The following is a 20,063-nucleotide window of genomic DNA, read 5'->3' as shown; positions in this document are numbered from 1 at the left end:
ATTTGGACAGATTCGCAGACTTGGCAAAGAGAATGGATGTCAGTTTAATGTGGCAAAGTGTAAGATTACGCATTTTGGAGTTAAAGATTACCACATTGGTGGAACTGTACTCCAGAAAATTGATGAAAGCAGAGCCTTGGGAGTGTTAGTGGATAGGGAGTTAAAGCTTAGGGGACATATAGCAAAAGTAGCTAAAGCAGCTCATCAGATCACTTGGTTACTGAAGAATACTTTGATGAGCAGTGACAAACAGGTTATTTTTCTTCTTTGTTGAGCCTTGATAAGACCCCATCTTGACTACTGCATGCAGATCTGGAGGCTAGGATTTTTTGGTGATGAGGAGGAGGTGGAGAGGATTCAGAAGTGAGTGACCAAGATGGTAGCAGGTCTATAGCATGAACCTTACTAGAACAGGTTGAAGATTTGTGGGTTATAGAAACTGATTGATAGACGGAAAAGGGGAGATATGATTGAGACATACAAATCCTAAGGGGTTTTTACAAGATTAATTCGGAGGAAATTTTTCATAATAGGTGTGGGGGTGGAGAACTAGGGTCCCATGGAAACCAAGTAAGAGTGTGGTTAGCAAGGGTGTTAGAATTAGGTTCTTTCCTTGGAGAGTAGTGAATGAGTGGAACAGGTTGCCAGAGATTGTTGCGGATGCCATGCCTGTGAATGATTTCAAAGCAAATTATGACAGATACTGAGAAAATGTTGGAAAGTTCTTGACACGATGTTTAGGGCCTCCCTCAATGAGTCTAAGGACTCCTTGGAGTTTCCCATAATAATAGTAATAGCCTTCATCAACAGTTTTTTTTGGTCTACAGGCAGTCCACCCTGCTTCCAACATGGACTATCATGTCAGAAACATTAATCTAGCTTCCAAGTCTATTTAAGTCAGCAGCAGACAATCTTGGATTCATTTTGTGATTCTTAATTAGTAAACGATCTTATTGGCAATTTGTTTTTGGTCATGGATATGTTTTGAGAAAGAGTACATATTTGTGAAAATATGTTCTTGGAGATTTATCCATTTTATAGCTAAAAAAAATTAATAAAACACTACGAATGTCAAACTTGTTCACACTATTAAAAACCTACATGCACAACATTATTAATCAACATCATAAAGACAGTTAAAACAGTTAAAGCATGTAATATTCAACCAAAATAGTGAAATAAAACCAAAACTGAAAACAGTGAACTAAAACCAAAACAATTGTGAACTGAAACAAAAACCAAACCAAAAACTGAACAAAAATTTAGCTTCTTAGAATTTTTGGGATGTTTATTATTTTTTTTTTTTCACTCACTCTCTCTGACAAAACCTAAACTAACATCTTGTGGAATGCTAGGGTTCTACAACCCTGATTGAGAAACCCAGTCTTCGACTGAGAAAGATAAAATGGTATAGTATACATTTGGCAAACAGAAGGAAATCAATTAGATCTTGCCAGCCAGATAGATAATCTGATGGCTACTCGGACAACCTGGACAACTTCATTCTTCCAACACTGTAGAAGTACTTCAGCAGTGACCCTTGCATGTTTCAGCATGACAATGCTCCAAGCACTGCACGTCTGAGACTATTAAATTATTTCAGGAAATTACAATGTATACTAAATATTAATTAAAAGAAAACTTTAATCAATACTTTCTATATTTCGGCAATGTTATGATATGTGCCTATGATATGGCCATGCAGGCACTAATAAGCAAATTAGCTTATCCCATATAATACTTATATTGTGACTTTGTAGAGCTTCTGACAGATATGATAATTCCTGTAAGATATCCATCATTTAAAAGATCTTCTAAAAATTCCAAATTGAGAAGTCGGTTTAAAAAGCCCTTATATTTATCATTCGATGCAAAATGCTTGCATAAAGCTGATAATTTCTCCATAAAGCAAGAACCATTCGTAAACTGCAAGTTGCCCATCGTGGTCCAAACACATGGCCGATCTTTAAAATTTCGGTACCAGGGTCTTTTACAATCGTATTTAATTCTCGTTGATTTTTTGGTGATTGATGATAAAAAGCATATAATTTACCCATAAATATTTAAAAATGATTTATTTCTTTAATGTTTTTTATCAAATTGTCTAATGCTTAGTGTAAATTTATGAGCTACGCAATGCCAAATCACAATGTTGGGAAATTTTTGTAGAAGTTTGATTGCAATGCCTGATTTGTTTCTTAACATTACATTAGCTCCATCAGAACAAAATGCAATGAGATGATTTTTTAAATAGTTATCGGAAAATCCATATGAATTTAAAGTAGCAATTACAATAGCATGCATACATTCCGTGATGGTATTTTCTAGTTCTACAAGTTTATTAAACAAGAAGAACAAGGGGCTTGCAAATTTGAGAAAAATTTAACAAAGGGCTCGTGCGAGCCCCTTATAGCTCACCGCTGGTTGTTTTGGCTGTTGGGCTGATGTTCTCATGACGCAAGCTTCCCAAATTTGTTGAGGTTTGAGAAGTTTTTTAGAGCTGAGGCTGATTCCATGAACAATCTTTCGTATTTATATTTGCTATTGTGTAGTAAAGTGGCTTTCTTCCAGTACATTCTGTGGCGGGTATCCAGGGTACGGTCCACAAGCCCAGAATGGCTGTATTGGTGAAACCGGATATAGTCTTTGTGTTCGGATATCCTGATATTAGCTGTCCTGCCTGTTTGACCATAGTAGGACAGTTTACAGCTGCAAGGGACCTGGTATACTCCAGGTAGGTCTGGGGAAAGTGGCTGGTCTTTGGTGGAGTGGATAAGGGGATACCAATTTCTTATATGGTTTGTAACAGGTTGTCAGGTCATATATTTTTAGGATTTTGGTTAACTTTTCAGATGTGCCCCGGATGTAAGGAATGATGACAGATTTAGTGTAATCTTTGTTATGAAGGAGTGGGGAGTTGTGGTTAACTGGTTTTAATATTTTCTGGATTTTTTGGAGGTTGTAGCTATTGGCTAAGAATGTGTTAAGGATGTGGTTCAGTTCAGTGGTTAGGGCATTGTCATCTGAACAGATTAATTTTGCCCTGTTATATAGGGTTTTTATAACCCCTATATTGTTGTGAGGGGAGGTGGTTTTCTGTAAACAGAGAAAGCCAAGGATCCATCAGGCTTGCATGTAATCAGAATGTCTAGGAAAGGAAGACTGTTTTTTTTTCTTTTTCCAAGGTGAACTGGATTCTGGAGTGTTGGTTGTTTAAGTGTGTTAAAATGTGAAGTGTATCTTAGCCATGTGGCCAAATAGTGAACACATCATCCACGTAGCATAGCCAAACAGTGGGTTTTTGTGAGGCTGAGTTTAAGGCTTTTTCTTCAAAAGTCTCCATAAAGAAGTTGGCCAGGGGTGGGGAGAGTGGTGAACCCATGGCTGTCCCCACTATCTGTTTGTAGAATTTTCCATGCCAAACAAAATAGCCTGAGTTCATTGTGAACGGAAATAGGGCTGAGATACTGAGAGGAAATTTGGCTTGGATGAGCTCTAAGGTATCTTTGAGTGGGACATTCGTGAATAGGGAGGAGACATCAATGTGTCAGTGTGTTGGAGTGATGTTTTCTATACTGGCTCTGAAGTGGGCTGAGTTTTCTATGTGTGATGGTGTGTTGCCAGTGTAGTGTGTGAGTGCTTTGGCTAAATGTTTAGCTAATTTGTATGTGGGGAATCAATGCCATCCACAATGGGATCTAATGGCACATTTTGTTTATGGATTTTTGGTAGTCCATATATTCGGGGGAGGGGGGGGGGTCTAGAGTTAAAAGGCTTTAGTTTGTTAGTAACTTCCACAGGTTACTTCTTGGCCTCGTATTTTTTAAGGAGCCTTTGGAGGCTTCTGATTTGGGAGCTGGTGGGATCATATTAAATTGGGAGGTAGGTAGACTGATCTAACAATAAAGAAGTAAGCTTACCTGTATAGTCTGTTTCTGTATTCATGAATTTCTTTCACATTTATTATCGATTATCACAACAAAATTTCTCTTTTGTTACCATTTTCAAAAGTCAAACTGCTGCCTCTATCTTCAGTTGGGTTTATGAGATCCCTTATGAATGTAAATTGGCATACTTTGGGAAGACAAGCCATACTGTAGAAAAAAGAATGAATGAACATCAGTATCACATTGAGTATGTGAAAACTCAACAGAATGGTCTGGCATGGCATAGCATTGACACTAGACACACTATTCTGTGGGATGAAGTTCATCTTCTCCCGGGAAGCATTTTAAATATGAATGCCTTTTCAAAGAAAGTTGTGAAGCCCTTTTTATGTTGGCCTAACCTGAATCACAATGACTATCTTTCTCTCCCTCTCTGTTCCAAAAGTTTGGGAAATTTATACAAACACCAAAAATAATTTTAATATTCTTTATTAATATTAATTTCTAGCATGCAGCAACCATTTTTAACTGATAAAATGATTGTTGTATGTACCTTGTATTCCTGTTCTTTGATTTGCTTGTTGTTTCTACACACCGATGATGTATTATTATTTTCAGTATGAAATGTCTGTACTTTCATTAAAATTTATTACTGTGGTTATCATGTAATTTTGTTTCATTTTCTTGTATTTTTTCTAAATAGTTATTAAATAATTACTGTAACCAGTTACCGTTCATATATACTCGGCAGATAATGTTATAAAAAATGAGTTTGAATGACTATATACTGAGATGAAAAAGAATAAGGTTTAATTAAGATGAAAAGCCAAACGGCTATTTGTTTTTTTTTTCTGGCGAAAGTAATTAAATTAAGGGGATAAAAATCCCTTATTATTTTACAGACAGTATGCGAAACTCTAAGATCGAAAACTATGATTTAAGAGTTTCATGCCGACGAACTATCGGCGAATCCAGGCGTAAGTGACCACCTGGTAGTACCACACCAAGGCAAGAATAAGGTTTAATGTTAAGATACGACTAGTTTCGTTGAATAAATCAACTTCTTCCGGTATCACAGGCAAAGAATTATATAAAATAACAGAGACATGATAAAATTATATCCACAGATCTAGTATAAAAGACAATAGTACATTTTAAAACAGGAATGCATACTAGAGTTCCAATTGAAGTTGACTACGTTCGTGAGCTGTCACGAGTGCACCAATACTGAACAGTGGCAATGTGTGCATCACAAAGATTGTAGCTAAGGCTGTTGTTAATATGGGATGAATCGAGGGATATTTCTCTAGATTCGATAATCTTTCTTTCGAGTTCATCATAACACACACGGATATTAGAAGTTTCTGGCCAGTCTACGAGGTGTTGGCAACCTTCATTCGAGTTAATAGAGAAGAGAACTTGGCTAGAGAGAGCACTGCCCCTGGTCCTATTGTAGGATATGTCTCTTTGGTGTTCTTCCATATGTAAAAGAATGGATTTAGTTGTCTGGCCGTAATATGGTTTGTCGCATTCACACAAATTCTTGTAGACTCCTGGATACTGAATAGGGAGATGTTTCACTTTAGGTCTATTTAGTATGGAGCAAAGTTTTGGAAAAGTAGTGAAGCAAGTTCTAATACTGAATTTCTTAAGAATTTTTGCCAGTTTTGGGGAGAAAGAGCTGATGTATGGCAACGATATAAAAGCTCTTGGGGGAGAAGATTCTTCAATAGTAGTTGAGCAATGGAAAGAGAAAAATTTATCAATCTTTTTAAGAGAGAAACCATTGTTGACAAAAGTCCTTTTTAGTACATGGAGTTCATTTTCAATTTCTGTTTCATCTGTTAGTAAAGATCTAGCTCGATGTGACAGGGTTGAAATAATACCAAATTTTTGCAGAGGGTAGTGATGGGAAGAAGTATGAAGGTATCTGTCTGTGTGTGTGTGTGTGGGTTTTCTAAAAATGGAGATTTTGATATTTTCAGCGCATCTCGTAAGTTTTAAGTCCAGAAAGGGGAGACAGTCGTTGGATTCCAGTTCGTAGGTAAAATTGATTTTCTCATGAAATTTGTTGAGGTGGTCTAGAAAAAAATTGAGGTTGTTGACACTGTGTTCCCAGATGAGGAATACATCGTCTATATAATGATACCATATTTTGGGTTTAAGAGTTGAGGAATTAATTGCTTTTTCTTCAAAACCCTTGAGAAATATATCAGCAAGAATCGAAGAGAGTGGACTGCCCATAGTCAATCCTGAGTTCTATTTGTAAATCTTGTTTTCAAATTTGAAGTATCCTGAATTTACACAGTGAGAGAGTAGGGAAAAAAATTTCTTGGATAGTTTGTTCTAGAGAAGTTGGAGGACTTCTTGAGTAGGTACATTCGTGAAGAGAGAAACTATATCAAAACTTGCCATTAAATCTGATTTGTTGAGTTTGATGTCTTTGATTTTGGACACAAAATCAACTGAATTTTTTTTTTGAGATTTCCCTATTCGGTATCCAGTAGTCTACAAGATTTTGTGTGAATCTTGTAGACTCCCAAATCCATCCTTTTATGTATGGAAGAACACCAAAGAGACATATCCTACAATAGGACCAGGGCCAGTGCTCTCTCTCTAGCCACATTCTCTTCTCTATTAACTTAGATGAAGGCTGCCAACACCTCATAGACTGGCCACAAACTTCTAATATCTATGTGTGTTATGATGAACTTGAAAAAAAGATTATCAAATCTAGAGAAATATCCCTCGATTCATCCCACTGATGCACACATTGCTGTCCAGTATTGACGCACTCGTGACGGCTCACACACGTAGTCAACTTCAATTGGAACTCTAGCACGCATTCCTGTTTTAAAATGTACTATTGTCTTTTATACTAGATCTGTTGATGTAATTTTATCATGCCTCTGTTATTTTATATAATTCCTTGCCTGTGATACCTGAAGAAGCTGATTCATTCAACCAAACTAGTAGTATCTTAACATTAAACTTTATTCTTTTTCATTCTCGGTATATAGTCATTCAAACTATTTATTTTTTATATTTATATATATAAAATTATAACAATCTGGAAACAGTATAACCCATTTGGTATACAAATAACTCCACAAATGAAGTTAGATACACTACTATTTGCAAAAAAAAAAAAAAAGCATTCAAAGGAAAAAACCCAATAAGAAGTAAAATAGTGATAGATAATAAAATATTAGAACAAGTAAATACCTTCAAATACTCAGAATGTGATTTATCATATGAAGAAGAAAAAGACATGGCAATAAATGACAATAAATGGCAAATACAATAAAATATCAAACTTTGTCAAAGTAAATGGCATAATAAATAATATATTTAAGCCAACACTAGTAGAAAAATACACTAGAATCAGACTATATAATGTCTTGTCAAAACCAAGTCTACTATATGGAATCAAAATATGGACCATAAAAAGGAAAGATGAAAAACGAATTCAAACAGCAGAAATGAAATTTCTCAGAAAAACAGATGGATATACCAAGTCGGACCATAAAGCAAATGAAGAAATTTTACAATCCCTGAATATAAAGCCAATTAATTACTACATAGACAGTTAAACAAAAATGGATAAAACATTTAAATCAAATGGACAATAACAGACTACCAAAAATATTATACAGATATAAAATAAGTGGAAAACAAGAATCGGAAGACCAAAAAAAGAGATGGCATGAAACCAGAACAGTCCACCTGGCCTAAACTCCATGTTAGGAAGAAGAAGACTATTTCTAGTCCTCTTCTAACTTTAACATCTAGAAAGAGGGTTGTTGCTTTTTCATTTGCTATAAAGAAGTCTGTTAATTTTAGTCCTCTTGCACACCATGTATGTTTATACATATTTCTATGCCTGTAGAATAATAATATTCATTATTTTTAAATGATTACATACTGAGCAATAAATAAGTCACTTTCCATTTTTGTGTATTGTTAATTCTCCAAATTTTTCTCTATTATTAATTTTTCCCATTCCTAGTCTGGAATTGTTTATGACAGTTATTACATGGAATGGGTGAAAAATAAGTTCCAGAGAATACACTCCAACAACTATTAAATTTGCTTTATTTAACTATTTATTTTTAATCGTACTTCTAATGGGTTATTTTTTTTTTTTTTTTGCTTTATATGATTTATGGATCCAAATCATTACATCAAATTTTGCACATATTTGTCTATCCACTCTATATGATATGATCAAGACTATTTTTATGTACTGATTAATACTTCATGTACAAGATGACTTTTTTACCTGTGTATAAAGTTGATATGGAAGTAAATTATTTGCCCATTCTGTATATCTTACTGTTGAATCTGGAGGAGAGCGATGGAACCTGCAACCTATGATCTGGAAGGGAAAAAATGATTCTAAATATGTGAATTACTGTTTATTATTAGATATAACATGTAATGAAAATTTACAGAGAATGATACAATTTATTAGAGAACTAATTTATCTTTTCTGTGTACAGACCAGGTTAATGAAAGCAAAAAATAAATATTTAAAGCTTTCGTGAAACTCCTAAATTTGTTTACTGCTCCATAAAAAAAAAGCAGAGTTATTGGAAATGGACTAGTTCCTTTTTTTAGCAGCTAGGCAAAAGAGATATAATTAAATGAAGTTTTTAACTAAAGGATACTAATATGACATACAAGTGTGAAATTTTTTGAAGGTAAAGATGGCAATAACTTCATACAAGAAGTGATAAGGACTAAGTTATAATACTTATGACTGCTGAGCATCAGTGGCGCACTTAGGATTTAATCTCGGGGGGGGGGGGGGGGGGGGGGGGAGTTGAACGGATAAAAATATTTTTTTTATGAATTTGCATTAAAAATATTTTTATCTGTTCAACGAAAATTCATTAAATTTCATTCATTCAATAAAATTCATTTTTACTATTTAAATATAAAGTTGAACGGATAAAAATATTTTTATTCCAATGAATTTGCATTAAAAATATTTTTATCTGTTCAACGAAAATTCATTAAATTTCATTCATTCAATAAAATTCATTAGGTAATTATAAAAATTTATTTAAAGAACAAAATCCAGTTTTCTTTTCTTTTTACAAAGCTCTTAAATGATTTCAGTCGTGGTTACATTAATCTCTCTCTGTGTGTATATATATATAACAAAGCCAGTCCGTTCAATCGTGATTGTGTCATGGTAGATCTTAAATAAGTTTTTAAAAGGCGTAAGTTAGAAAATGATCTTTCACTGATGCATGTTGTTACCGGAAGCATTGCAAATATTTTTAATAAGTCATAGATGTTAGGATATATCATTTTGTCACACTTTGAAACAGCATCAACAGCATTTTTGCATGGAGCTATTGCAAACGGTTTTTCAAATGTCTTATACCACAACTTGAATTCGACGTTCAAAATTGCTGGATTTGTATAAGGCAAAGCATCAGCATAAAATTCACACAATTGATGAAAATCTTCCATTGCACTTGCTGTTGGAGCATCTTTTCCATTTAGTAGAAGAGAAAAAAATATATTGCAAAATGTTGCTGTGTCAAGTGAAACGTTCATGAAGTTGAGTCAATATTTAGTCAATAAATGGAATTAAATAGTTCTCCTGAAATACTCTTCTACAGAATTGGCTGGAACATTGGACCTTAATGTTTGTTTTGATGAAGTTGTTGGCTTTTTAATGTCAATTTAAAATTATTGGCTTTTATACATGCACCATCGTAAATATCTTTAAATGAAGAATCTGGTGTTTCACGAACATATTTAATTGAGCCACATCATCATCATCAAAATTTAGGGAAATTAAGAGGTCACTGTCAGATTTTTGCATTATTTTAGACAATGTAAGATGCATGCAAATATTTTTTGCAAGCTAAATAAAGATATTATAAATCTTAAAAGATATTAATATTATAATATTATAATATTATAAACAATAAGGACATCCTGTCTTTTAGTGGTATTGAAGAAATTGTGTACCTTTTCAATTATGCCAATGCAATTTCTTATTTGTCACAGATGTAGCATTTCCAAGTGCCAAATTCAAACTATGTGATGCACAATGAACATATAAAGCTTGTCGATATTATTGTTACATAACATCTCCAGGTAGTTCAAAGACATATCGAGGAAGGGCACCTACTCTATAACTCTGTCTTCACCAACCACAACTACAATCATCATCTATACCAAAGCTGTCTACTGCCGACCCCTACCACTAGTATTTTCACAGACAATCACAAACATCCATGCCCACAGTGGGATTCGAACTCACAGCCTTTTGGCTGGAGAGCCGGCCAATCAGGCCAGATATATAGATAAAAAATTAAATTTTGTGGATAAAAATTAAAACAAAGTTTTAATTTTTATTAAACAAATAAATAAAATGATATAATTATGTTACTATTTACTTTTAATGAGATGGATGAGCTTCTCGACCTTGCAGAGTTGCTGGATATCTGGCTCAATAATGGACAACTTCAGTCGAAGATTGGCGCACACACACACACTAAGATGAATTCTGTATTTTGTTTTTATTTGAAGGAGCGATGAAAATAGTTTCTTGCAAGGATAGGCTGTAGAAAACTGCATGATGATTTTTGACTTCTTCAAATAATTCGGGAAATTCACTTCTCACTGAAGGCGATGTTGGATTCTAAATATATAGAGATTTGAGTAATTAATATTTGCTTCAGAATCCAACATGATCTTCCATCACATGGGCTAGACTTGTAATTACTATTTAATGTAAATCACTTGTTTATAAATTAATATTCATGTAACTACCATTAAGTTCTATTAATATTTAATTAATTAATCAAGGATATATATTAATAGTAAAAAGACTCCGTATTAAAATATTATTAAGTTTATTTTATTTATTGCTATATTAATATTATAAGAATTTGTATTCAACTTTTAACTGCGTATTAATTGAAGTGTAAATATTCCTTATTTGTTCCGGTATGTTCCTGTATAACGTTATGCAATGCCTCAGTTTTATTATATTTTGTTTTGGTTGTCATGGAGACGTATGTAAGATAGCTAGCACGAGTTTAGAACAGTGCGTGACAGAATAGTATTGAAGGGCTGAAAAGGATTTTAGTTGAAGAGAGCACGAGAATAATTTCGGCAGGAAGAAGGGATATATAAGCGAAGAACAGAGAAAACAATTCATTCGGATGGAACCGGTGGAGATTGATTCGGGGAATCAGAGTGCGATAACAGCGAGTCACTCAAGTAGCTAATTAAAGTTTACTAGTCGAGGAGCGAGTTAGCTAATAAGTTGTAGAACAACAAATATAAAGCAATGGAAGATAGCAAGGTGACAACTGGATGACTAGCTATACTTTAGTTGGCATTTAAATTCAGGACCGACTTTTCAGGGACACACGTAAACTTGAAGCTTAGCACGGAGTAACTAAGAGAATAAGTAGAGGCAGCAAGGTTGAATTTAAACGATAGCTGTGTTAAGAGATATAGTGCCTAAAAGATTAATTAAATGCCAGAAGTATAGGCAATTGTGCATAAAACTTCAAGTTAAAGAATTACTGTGTTATCTTAGTTCAAGAGTTATTAGTAGAATACTGAATTGGTCAAGTGATGTCAAAGATAGTACAAGTGTTTTGCTCCATGCAAGAACCTTTAACTATGTGAATTGCGACCATTAATTTATTCAGTTATTATTAAGAAGATTTGTTATAATGAGTGCTGTTAATTGTTTTAAGTGAATAGTTATAAAAGGTGTCCGTATATAAGTAGATCAACAAGGAAAATAACAGGTAAGAATTAACCAACTGTTGTTACTCCTATGCGGAGATATGTGTTTCTTCCTAAAATATCCCTACATTAACAGTAACTTTTGCAGAGATTAGCTGTAGTATGGATTTAAGAGTGTATACTTGTGAAGAAGTGTTACTGCCCTTTTATTGTATTTGTAACTTAAGTAACTATGAGATATTAATGTAATTGATCACTAAGGAACGTTATTGAACTTAATTAAATAGTTAAATGAACTTTGTGAAGTCTGTATTTCAGACAACAGATTAACCGTTGCCTGAGAGAGTATGACTGTATTACCAAATGAGCTAAAATGTTTATAATACCTTATTCAGTGATTTAAACTAAAGTGTATAATTTGTAAGCCTATATTAAATGTTTGTTTTGTTGATCTAAAGTTGTATTTTGCCTGAATCTCTTTTACTACACCGTTCATAAAATAATAGAACCAAAGCGGGCAAATTAAATAAGTTAAATAAACTCGGCCTGTATACATATAACATATTAAGGGGAAATAGTTGAGAGTTGGTTTTACTTCAATTCTTGGACTAATTTAGATATAGAGTGGCACAGTCAATAAATACAAATTTTCTCTATGTTTGGATTAGAAATCAACTAGCAACTTATTTTTTGTTTAAGAACATCATAGTGACAAAATGTCGGATCCAAAGTATGGGTTAAGACGAAATAGGATCCAACAGCGAGATCCAGAATCGAGCCAAACCACGATCCCGGAATTGCATTTTAAGCCCACTGTCACTTGAAAGCTTAATTAGCTGCTCTTTTTTCGATAACGAAAGGTCGTTCTCGTGACTGCAAGCCTGAAATGGATCATGAAATCACAGAAATTTCTTATAAAACGTTATTCGAAAAATGTTTCCAAAACCATAACACGCGAAATCATGATCTTTATAGATAAAATTTCCCAACTGTTATGCAAGCAAAATAGTTACCACTTTAAAAACTACAATGATCATAAAAGAGAAGTTAATTTTCAGACGTAATAATAAACAACTCATCCCAGAAGACAGATTGATTACCCTATTATCAGAATGGATTTTCTTTTTTGTGACATGCGCAGAAGTGTCGAAGGGTCTCGAATCTGTGGGCGTACTATACTTACTTGCGTATAACTCTCACCCCTGATTTTACTTTTCGAAAAAATAAATTAAAAAGTTTCACATAAACCTTGGAAATGAAAAAGCTGAAACACATTCAGAGCATGGTGATAGCAACTTGCTCCAGCAGTAAACAACACGCCCTCCCCCAATAGCCACTATATTGCAGAGGAGAAAAACAAGTACTTTTATTATGTCAGTGAATAAGGTATAAGCAGTCTGTGTAATATATTTCTCAACAAATAGTGCAATTAGAGACAACTAGGATAAAAACAACACTAATTAATAAATCACATGTCCCCTCATACAGAAACTATGCTGTACATATAGACTCAAGCAAAACCATATGTCGCACCGGCAAACACAGTATCTAACTAAAAACTATTGTTATTAATTACATTGCGAGTTCGCTCGGCAGCAATAAAATTCAACTGAAAGTGTTAAATTCATAAACGTGTTAAAACTAAGATATATATATATATATAGTGAATGCTCTTGTGGCAGTTTCACATATTACTGGAATTCGGTTGAAGAGAGCATTTCAACTCAGTTGTCAGCTTGCTTTTTGCACGATTTCCGAAAAATATATAAATACTGGAAATAACTCACAACACATTTTGTCTAAGTATTACTTAGCACTTCTGAAGATATACTGAGCCTTGGTTGAAGGAGGAAAACCTTCAACAATAAAAATCATTAAACAGCAAGCAATTGGTTGAAACGTGGTCATGTGGACAACACATGTTCACTTCAAATCTGACAAAACAGCAAGGGAAGGTGGAAGTAATAAAACCATATTGTTTTTCACTTCACCCCTCTTTATTATTTATTAAAATAAAAATTTTTTATTTGAAAAGGGGATGGTATTAACAAATTCGCCGGTAAAATAGCCTTTCGGCTTATTATCTTAGTAAAAAAATTTTATTTTAATAATTTTTACTTACTTATTCAATTTTAATTTGTTTGGATAATTAAAATATATAGATTTATTTGGTTAATTTAAGTATGCCTGTGGACCACCTGTCCCATCATCGCAGACCACTTGTGGTCCATGGACCATAGGTTGAAAAACACTGCTATAGGGTTCTCTCACCTTATGTGACCCCTAATTCATAAGTAATATAGAACTAGAATATATGACACAACATAAATAAAAAATGAATTTTAATTAGGAAAAGTATTTTGGAAAATTTTCTAATTTTTTTAACTTTTTCTTTTTCAGGGGGCCAAGGCCCCTTGGCCCCCTCCCTGGGTGCACCACTGCTGAGCATAAGGTGAGCATTATGACATACTGAGGAGTCAAGCTTTCAGGAGTCATGCCATAAGAATTTGGAGAGTAGAGATGTTTGTAGTGAATGGAAGTAATTAAAGGTGTTTGAAGAAAGCAATATCAGAATGTATAACAAAGTCAGAAAGATAAATCAGGTAGGTTAGATGGATAAATAACATCATTAAACAGGAGTTGAAGTCAAAGAAAAGGTTGTGCAAGGATTATAAAGAAAAAGGTGATCAGCATGCTGAGCAGTACAATGCACAGGCAAGAAAGGTGATCTGTATGATCTCTAAAGAGAAAGCTAGCTGATGAGTCCAAACTCATCAGCTAGCTTTCTCTTTTTTGGAAGAGATTCTAAAGAGTTATTTTGCTATGTGAGAAGTAAAAAGAGGAATGACTATGGAAGAATGACTACAAAAGTGCTGATGGTAGGGAGGTAACAGAAGCAAACCAAATAGTTGAATTACTGAGTAAGCATTTAGCAGGGATGTACCATCTAGGTGGTGACATTACAATGCCAGATGTGACACTGGCTGATGGAAGGAAAGAAGTTGAAGAAATGGAGGTGCTTGAAATATTGCAGAACGTCAATGTGAACACAGCCATAGGATTAGATGGCATATCAGCTCATGTATTACGAAAATGGTGCAAGGGAATTATTAGCTCCTCTGACTAAGCTGTTTAATTAAAGCCCAGTACTGGGGAGGGGCCAATGGAGTGGAAAGAAGGGAAATAGCCCCACTGCATAAAGAAGACTCCAAAACAGAGGTAGCAAATTATAGGCCACTCAGCATCTTAGGAGCAGTGGTTAAAGTGTTAAGAAATTGGTGAGAGGCAAAATTCAGGACTGGTCTTGCTTTAGTAACATGCTTACTTTTTATGATAAAGCGACAATGGAGTTGGATAAGGAAAATGGCTACTCAATGGTACTGCTAGACTTTGCTAAGGCATTCGATAAGATTCCATGAGGAATTCTATTGCATAAATTGAAGCAAATAGGGATGGATATGAATCTAGGGATTTGGATTAGAGAGTAGATGAACAAATATCAAAGAGTGGTTTATGGAAGAGCTGAGCCCAGGAGAAGGAAAGTGACCAGTAGTGTAGCACAGGGTTCAGCACTTGGTCCTCTGTTGTTTAATTTCTATATCAATGATAGACAATGATTTCACAAAAAAATATTAAGTTGTTTGGTGATGAAGTTAAATTAGGAAGAGAAATAGTAAATAAAGGTGATGTAGAGATCCTGCAGGAAGACTTAAAATAGCAATATAAGTTGAGGTAAATGACTGCTAGTTTAATGTAACTAAGTGTAAGATACACTTTGGGAAGAAATCACAATCAGTGTACTATATTGATGGAATTGAACTGCAGGAAACTGATGAGGTGAGGGACTTGGGGAGCGATTGAGGACAGGAGTTGAAGTTTAGAGGGCGAAGATAACCAAAACAGCACATCAAATTATGTGGTTAATTGAATAACAAACAAGGATAGAGATATTACTGTTCCCTATATAAGACCATATCTGGACTACTATGCATGTATCTGGACACCCAGATTCCATGGAGATGAAGAAGTGGTGGAGATGATCAAGAGCTGAGTGACAAAGATTATGGCAGATCTGTGGAATGCTGTCTATGAGAACAGAATGATGGTATATGAGCTTCAAAAACAAACTGAGAGGCAAAAAAGAAGAGATATGATAGAAATATATAAGTTATTGAACGAGTTTTATAGAATTGACACTGTAGACTAAGTAGATGACTGGAAGAGATGACACAAAGGGATCAACCAATGGAAATTACCAAAGGTTAGGACAAGATTTTTAGCTTGTAGGGTGGTGAATGAGTGGAATAGTTAGAGGGGGTTATAAGTGCTTCATCAGTGAATGAGTTTAAGAAGTAATGATAGGTATCATGTGAATACTGGATCTCCCACGACGAGTCTTCTGAATTCATAGTGATGCCTGTATAATAATAAGGTGCTGATAACAGTGTAGAAATGCATATCTGATAGGCATGAAAAACATGAATAAAAGCAATAACAAAAAAATCAATACCCATTAAGTTGCTGACTTACCATGTACATAGAGGTTTTTTAATTATTATTTTCAGTTCTTTTTAATTCATATTGAAAGTTTATTTTTCACTTGGTTAGAGTATAATAAAATTAGTTTAATCCTTTATCCAAGTGTGAGCAAACAAAGTTTGCACCTGAAAGTATCTTCAGGACCGGGTTAAGGTCGTACAACACCAGGGCAACTCGTTGCAAAGGTGGAGCAAGCTACCAACACTCCTATCTCAGTATCTCCTATAATGCAAAACACATCTTGCGGATATGTCTAATGTTATGCATTAAGGGAAGGGCCACTACCCAGACTAGTTTTGATCTTTATTGAGGTAGAATGGGAGTTCATGTCTCTCATCATTGGCCTTTGGAGAATAAAGCGTGCTGAGGGTCAGCAGACAGTAAGAGAGGAGTATGATGTAAGATAGAGTAGGATAGTAGGAGGTAAAAGAGGCCTCAGTCAACCTGTTTAGCCGTATTAGGCTAATTGGTCTGTAACACATAATCTCCATTTATCTATTCAGAAAAATAAAAGGTTAAACATAGACTTTTGTCTAGGGTTCGCATATGATTTTATCCAAATTAATAATTTTCTTAGAGGATCTTTTTGTGTTACTAAATATAATATCCTTATTTGTATTCCGGGTAATTAAATTTTACTGCTGTTATTGAGAAACTGAGGACTTATGGTCCGTGCTAAATATATGAATTGATCATAGAGGTCGAACTTAAGGTCCGGAGAGAAAAAATAAAAAAAAATGAATTTTTTTTTTTTTTTTTGAATACATTTAAAATATAAATTTTATTATTTAAATTAAAAAAATTCAAATAATAAAATAACAGGACTTAAGGTCCGGTGAGTTGAAATGAATAGGGACTTATAGACCTGGTACCATTGGGACTTAGAATGGGGTAGAGACTGGTCTGGGAGATGCCGCTCGCTGTAAGCCTTTGCAGCCCGGGTTCTCAGCTCTACCCCCCCCCTTATTTGGAGTAAAAGAAACCGTGCCAGCGAAAGCTTTGTGGCTAGGGAAGACAGAGTGGTTATTCTTTTTCCTAGGGGGGTTTGGTGGGGTTTTGTGGGTTCTAAAGAGATATACAGGGCTTGATGCGTCCCTGTATAAGAAAGCATATTGTTGGTGGTTTACAGTATTGATTCACAAATTTAAAATCTCCTAGTAAGTGCCTTTCTTGTGCAAGAAATTTGGGTAGGTAGAAAAAGAAACCTTTCCTTATTCTTGCATACATTAAATTTGCGTCTCGTACCTGGGATTTTTTCCGTACCTTCCAAATGTGATATTTTAACACGTTGATTAGGAAGATAGCGAACTTTTGGGTTTTTTGGACTGGTATGTGTGTGTGGGGGGGATTGTAGCCGCACGACCTCTTGTACTGTCAGCATGGGGATTCCCAATGCTGTGCTGAGTCTCCGCCAAATGCTTTGGACTGGTGGGCAAAAATAAAAGAAATGGTCCGCCATTTCCACGTCCCGGCAGACATCGCAAAAGGGGTCACACGGGCTAGGTACATACCGGGATTTCACCTGTTTCACCGGGAGCCGCCCGTAGGCTATTCTCCAGGCTAGATCTCGATGAAAAGGCTGTCCCCAGCTGTTTTTGATATTTCTGAAGAGAATTTCATTATTTGTCCTGAGATTGGGTGTATCATGCCTGGAAAGTTGGAAGAAATCCCAGTATACTGCTTTGGGTTTGTGTGTGAGGATTGCTATTCCTCTGTCTCTGAGTGTTGTGATCGATTTAACTAATGTACGGTACCACTTGGGCACCCCCCTTGAGCGGGGTCCAGCATAGTCCGTGATCTCAAAGAGGGGGAGGAAAAGTCCTATAAAGTATCTAATTAGCAGGCCAGAAATGTGGTTGGAGCTTAAGGCCTTCCGTACAGTTTTGAATGTGTTTGCTTGTAGCAAGCTTTTGTGATCGGGCAGAGCGTAACCCCCTTCTTCCTGTTTGAGTTGTAGGTATTCTTTCTTTACTTCGTGTTTTCTCCCATTCCAGAAGAAATCAATGAGTTCTTTTGATAATTTATTTTCTTGTGACAGTGTGATGCCTGTGATGTTGACAGTGTGCATCAGCATTGGGGTGATGATTGTTCTTATTACTGTCGCTCTGCCATAAAAGGAGAAAAAGGTTGGTTTGAACAGCTTTATCCTGTCCCTGCTTGTCTCCTGCAATTTTTGGATTGGTAGTGCTAGGGTGTCTGAAAAAGGCACGCCTAGCATTGTTATGGGCTGTGTCTGTAGCGTTAAACCGTAGGGAAGTCCAGTGCTATGGAAATTTCCAACACTTTTGATTTTAGTTTTTTGTGCGTTAACGCGAAGACCACTGACTATGCTGAACTTTTGCAGCATGTGCAGATAGATATAGATGGACTCAGAATCTCTGAGTGTGGCCATTACATCGTCCGCATATGCTACTATTTTGCATTGTCTGGAGACTTGGGGCAGTGGAATACCATTAATTGCGGGGGTGTTATCAATTCTTTTGATTAGGGGTTCTAATACTAGGGAGAAGAGGAGGGGGCTTAGCAGGCAGCCTTGCCTAACCCCTCTCTTTATGCGGATTGGTTCTGTCAGAAACCCATTAATAGATAGTTGGGTCGTGGCTTCCGCGTACATGTTTTTAATTGTATGCCGAAGTCTCGGGCCCACGCCTGTTTTTTGGAGGATGTTCTGCAAGTACCTGTGGTTGACGCTGTCAAACGCTTTCTCCAGGTCGGTGGAGAGAAGTGCCAGGGGGTATTTTTTTTCCTTAGCCAGTCTGATCAAGTCTCTTAACAAGAAGAGATTGAGTTCCATAGATCTACTGGGAATCCCGTAGACCTGTGAGCTTGTTATTATATTTTCGATACCGTCCTTAAGGCGTGTGCAGATAATTTTTGCAAAGATCTTATAGTCTAAATTGGTTAAGGAGATTGGACGCCAGTTATTCGACAAAGTCCGATCTCGGTCTTTCTTGGGGATAAATATGGTATAGCTCTTAACGAATTCCTCGGGGATGTTTCCCGAAGTGAGGAATTCGTTAAAGATGTTTATTAATGCTGCCACTGCAAATTCCCAGATAGATCTATAGAATTCTATCCCCAGTCCGTTTGGCCCTGGGGTCTTCTTTGTTTTCATCATTTTGCACGTAGCCTTTATTTCGGCTGCAGTTATCGGCCTGTCATGCAGGGCACTAAGATGATCGGGAAAACGTGTTGCGTCCCACTCACTGAAGTCATCTGTGCCCTGCTGGTCAGAGAAGATGCCGATATACTGCTGATGAAAGTGACGGAGTATTTCGTGGGTTGAGTGTAGAATCTGGCCCTTCTCTTCGATCCGGTAAATCGTTTTCTCGTCATTAGCCACCACCTGTTGTTGGTTGTAGAATGCGGCAGAAGGTGTTTCCAAATTTCTGAGATAGAGTCTCATTCAAAAATCGAGGTCCTCGACTCTACTCTGCCACTCTTGCTGCAGCTCTATTTCTACTTGCCTGATAAGATATCCGCAGGGAACTCCGCTCCGTTCGTTTGTCCGGTACCAGCCGAGTTCCCTGTAGAGATCCCTCAGCCGTTTGCGTTGTTGGTAGGCCCTTTCGCACCCGCATTTTTGGAACAGTTCCCTAGCCTGCCACTTGAAGCTCAGCCAGTTTTCCCAGTCCCAGTTGGTGTTTGTCCATCTGTCACAGAGGTTCTGTAGCTGGTCGCTAAAAAGACTGGGTCTTCAGTGGGAGCCAGGCCCAAGTAGAGATACCAGGCAGAAGCATTAGCAGGTCATCTCTACCTATAGGAGTTGCCAAATGGTGTGCCACCCTTTTTTTAATAAATTACTCTGGATTTAGAGAAAGATGTTGAAAGTTTATTTTTCACTTGGTTAGAGTATAATAAAATGCATAACATTTTATTTATAGCATTAAGGGATTTATAGCAATC

General features: G+C 35.9%; 1 protein-coding gene across 8 annotated transcripts in view; it reads right to left on the bottom strand.

Moving 5' to 3' along the window:
- Positions 1 to 20,063, bottom strand: part of LOC150099845 (queuosine-tRNA galactosyltransferase-like) — a 529,602-nt gene that overhangs the window by 171,211 nt on the left and 338,328 nt on the right. For all 8 annotated transcript variants that reach the window (XM_090403530.1, XM_090403531.1, XM_090403535.1 and 5 more), the window contains one exon: positions 8,170 to 8,265. In XM_090403530.1, coding sequence (XP_090259656.1) covers positions 8,170 to 8,265 — 96 coding nt within the window. The remainder of the gene's footprint in view (positions 1 to 8,169; positions 8,266 to 20,063) is intronic.

The sequence above is a fragment of the Typopeltis vanoorti genome, chromosome 14, assembly GCF_054136105.1.
Source record: "Typopeltis vanoorti isolate ZY-2024b chromosome 14, IOZ_Tvanoo_1.0, whole genome shotgun sequence".
Lineage (NCBI taxonomy): Eukaryota > Metazoa > Arthropoda > Arachnida > Uropygi > Thelyphonidae > Typopeltis > Typopeltis vanoorti.
The sequence above is the reverse complement of the archived record's forward strand: the minus strand, read 5'-3'. Positions and strand labels throughout refer to the sequence as shown.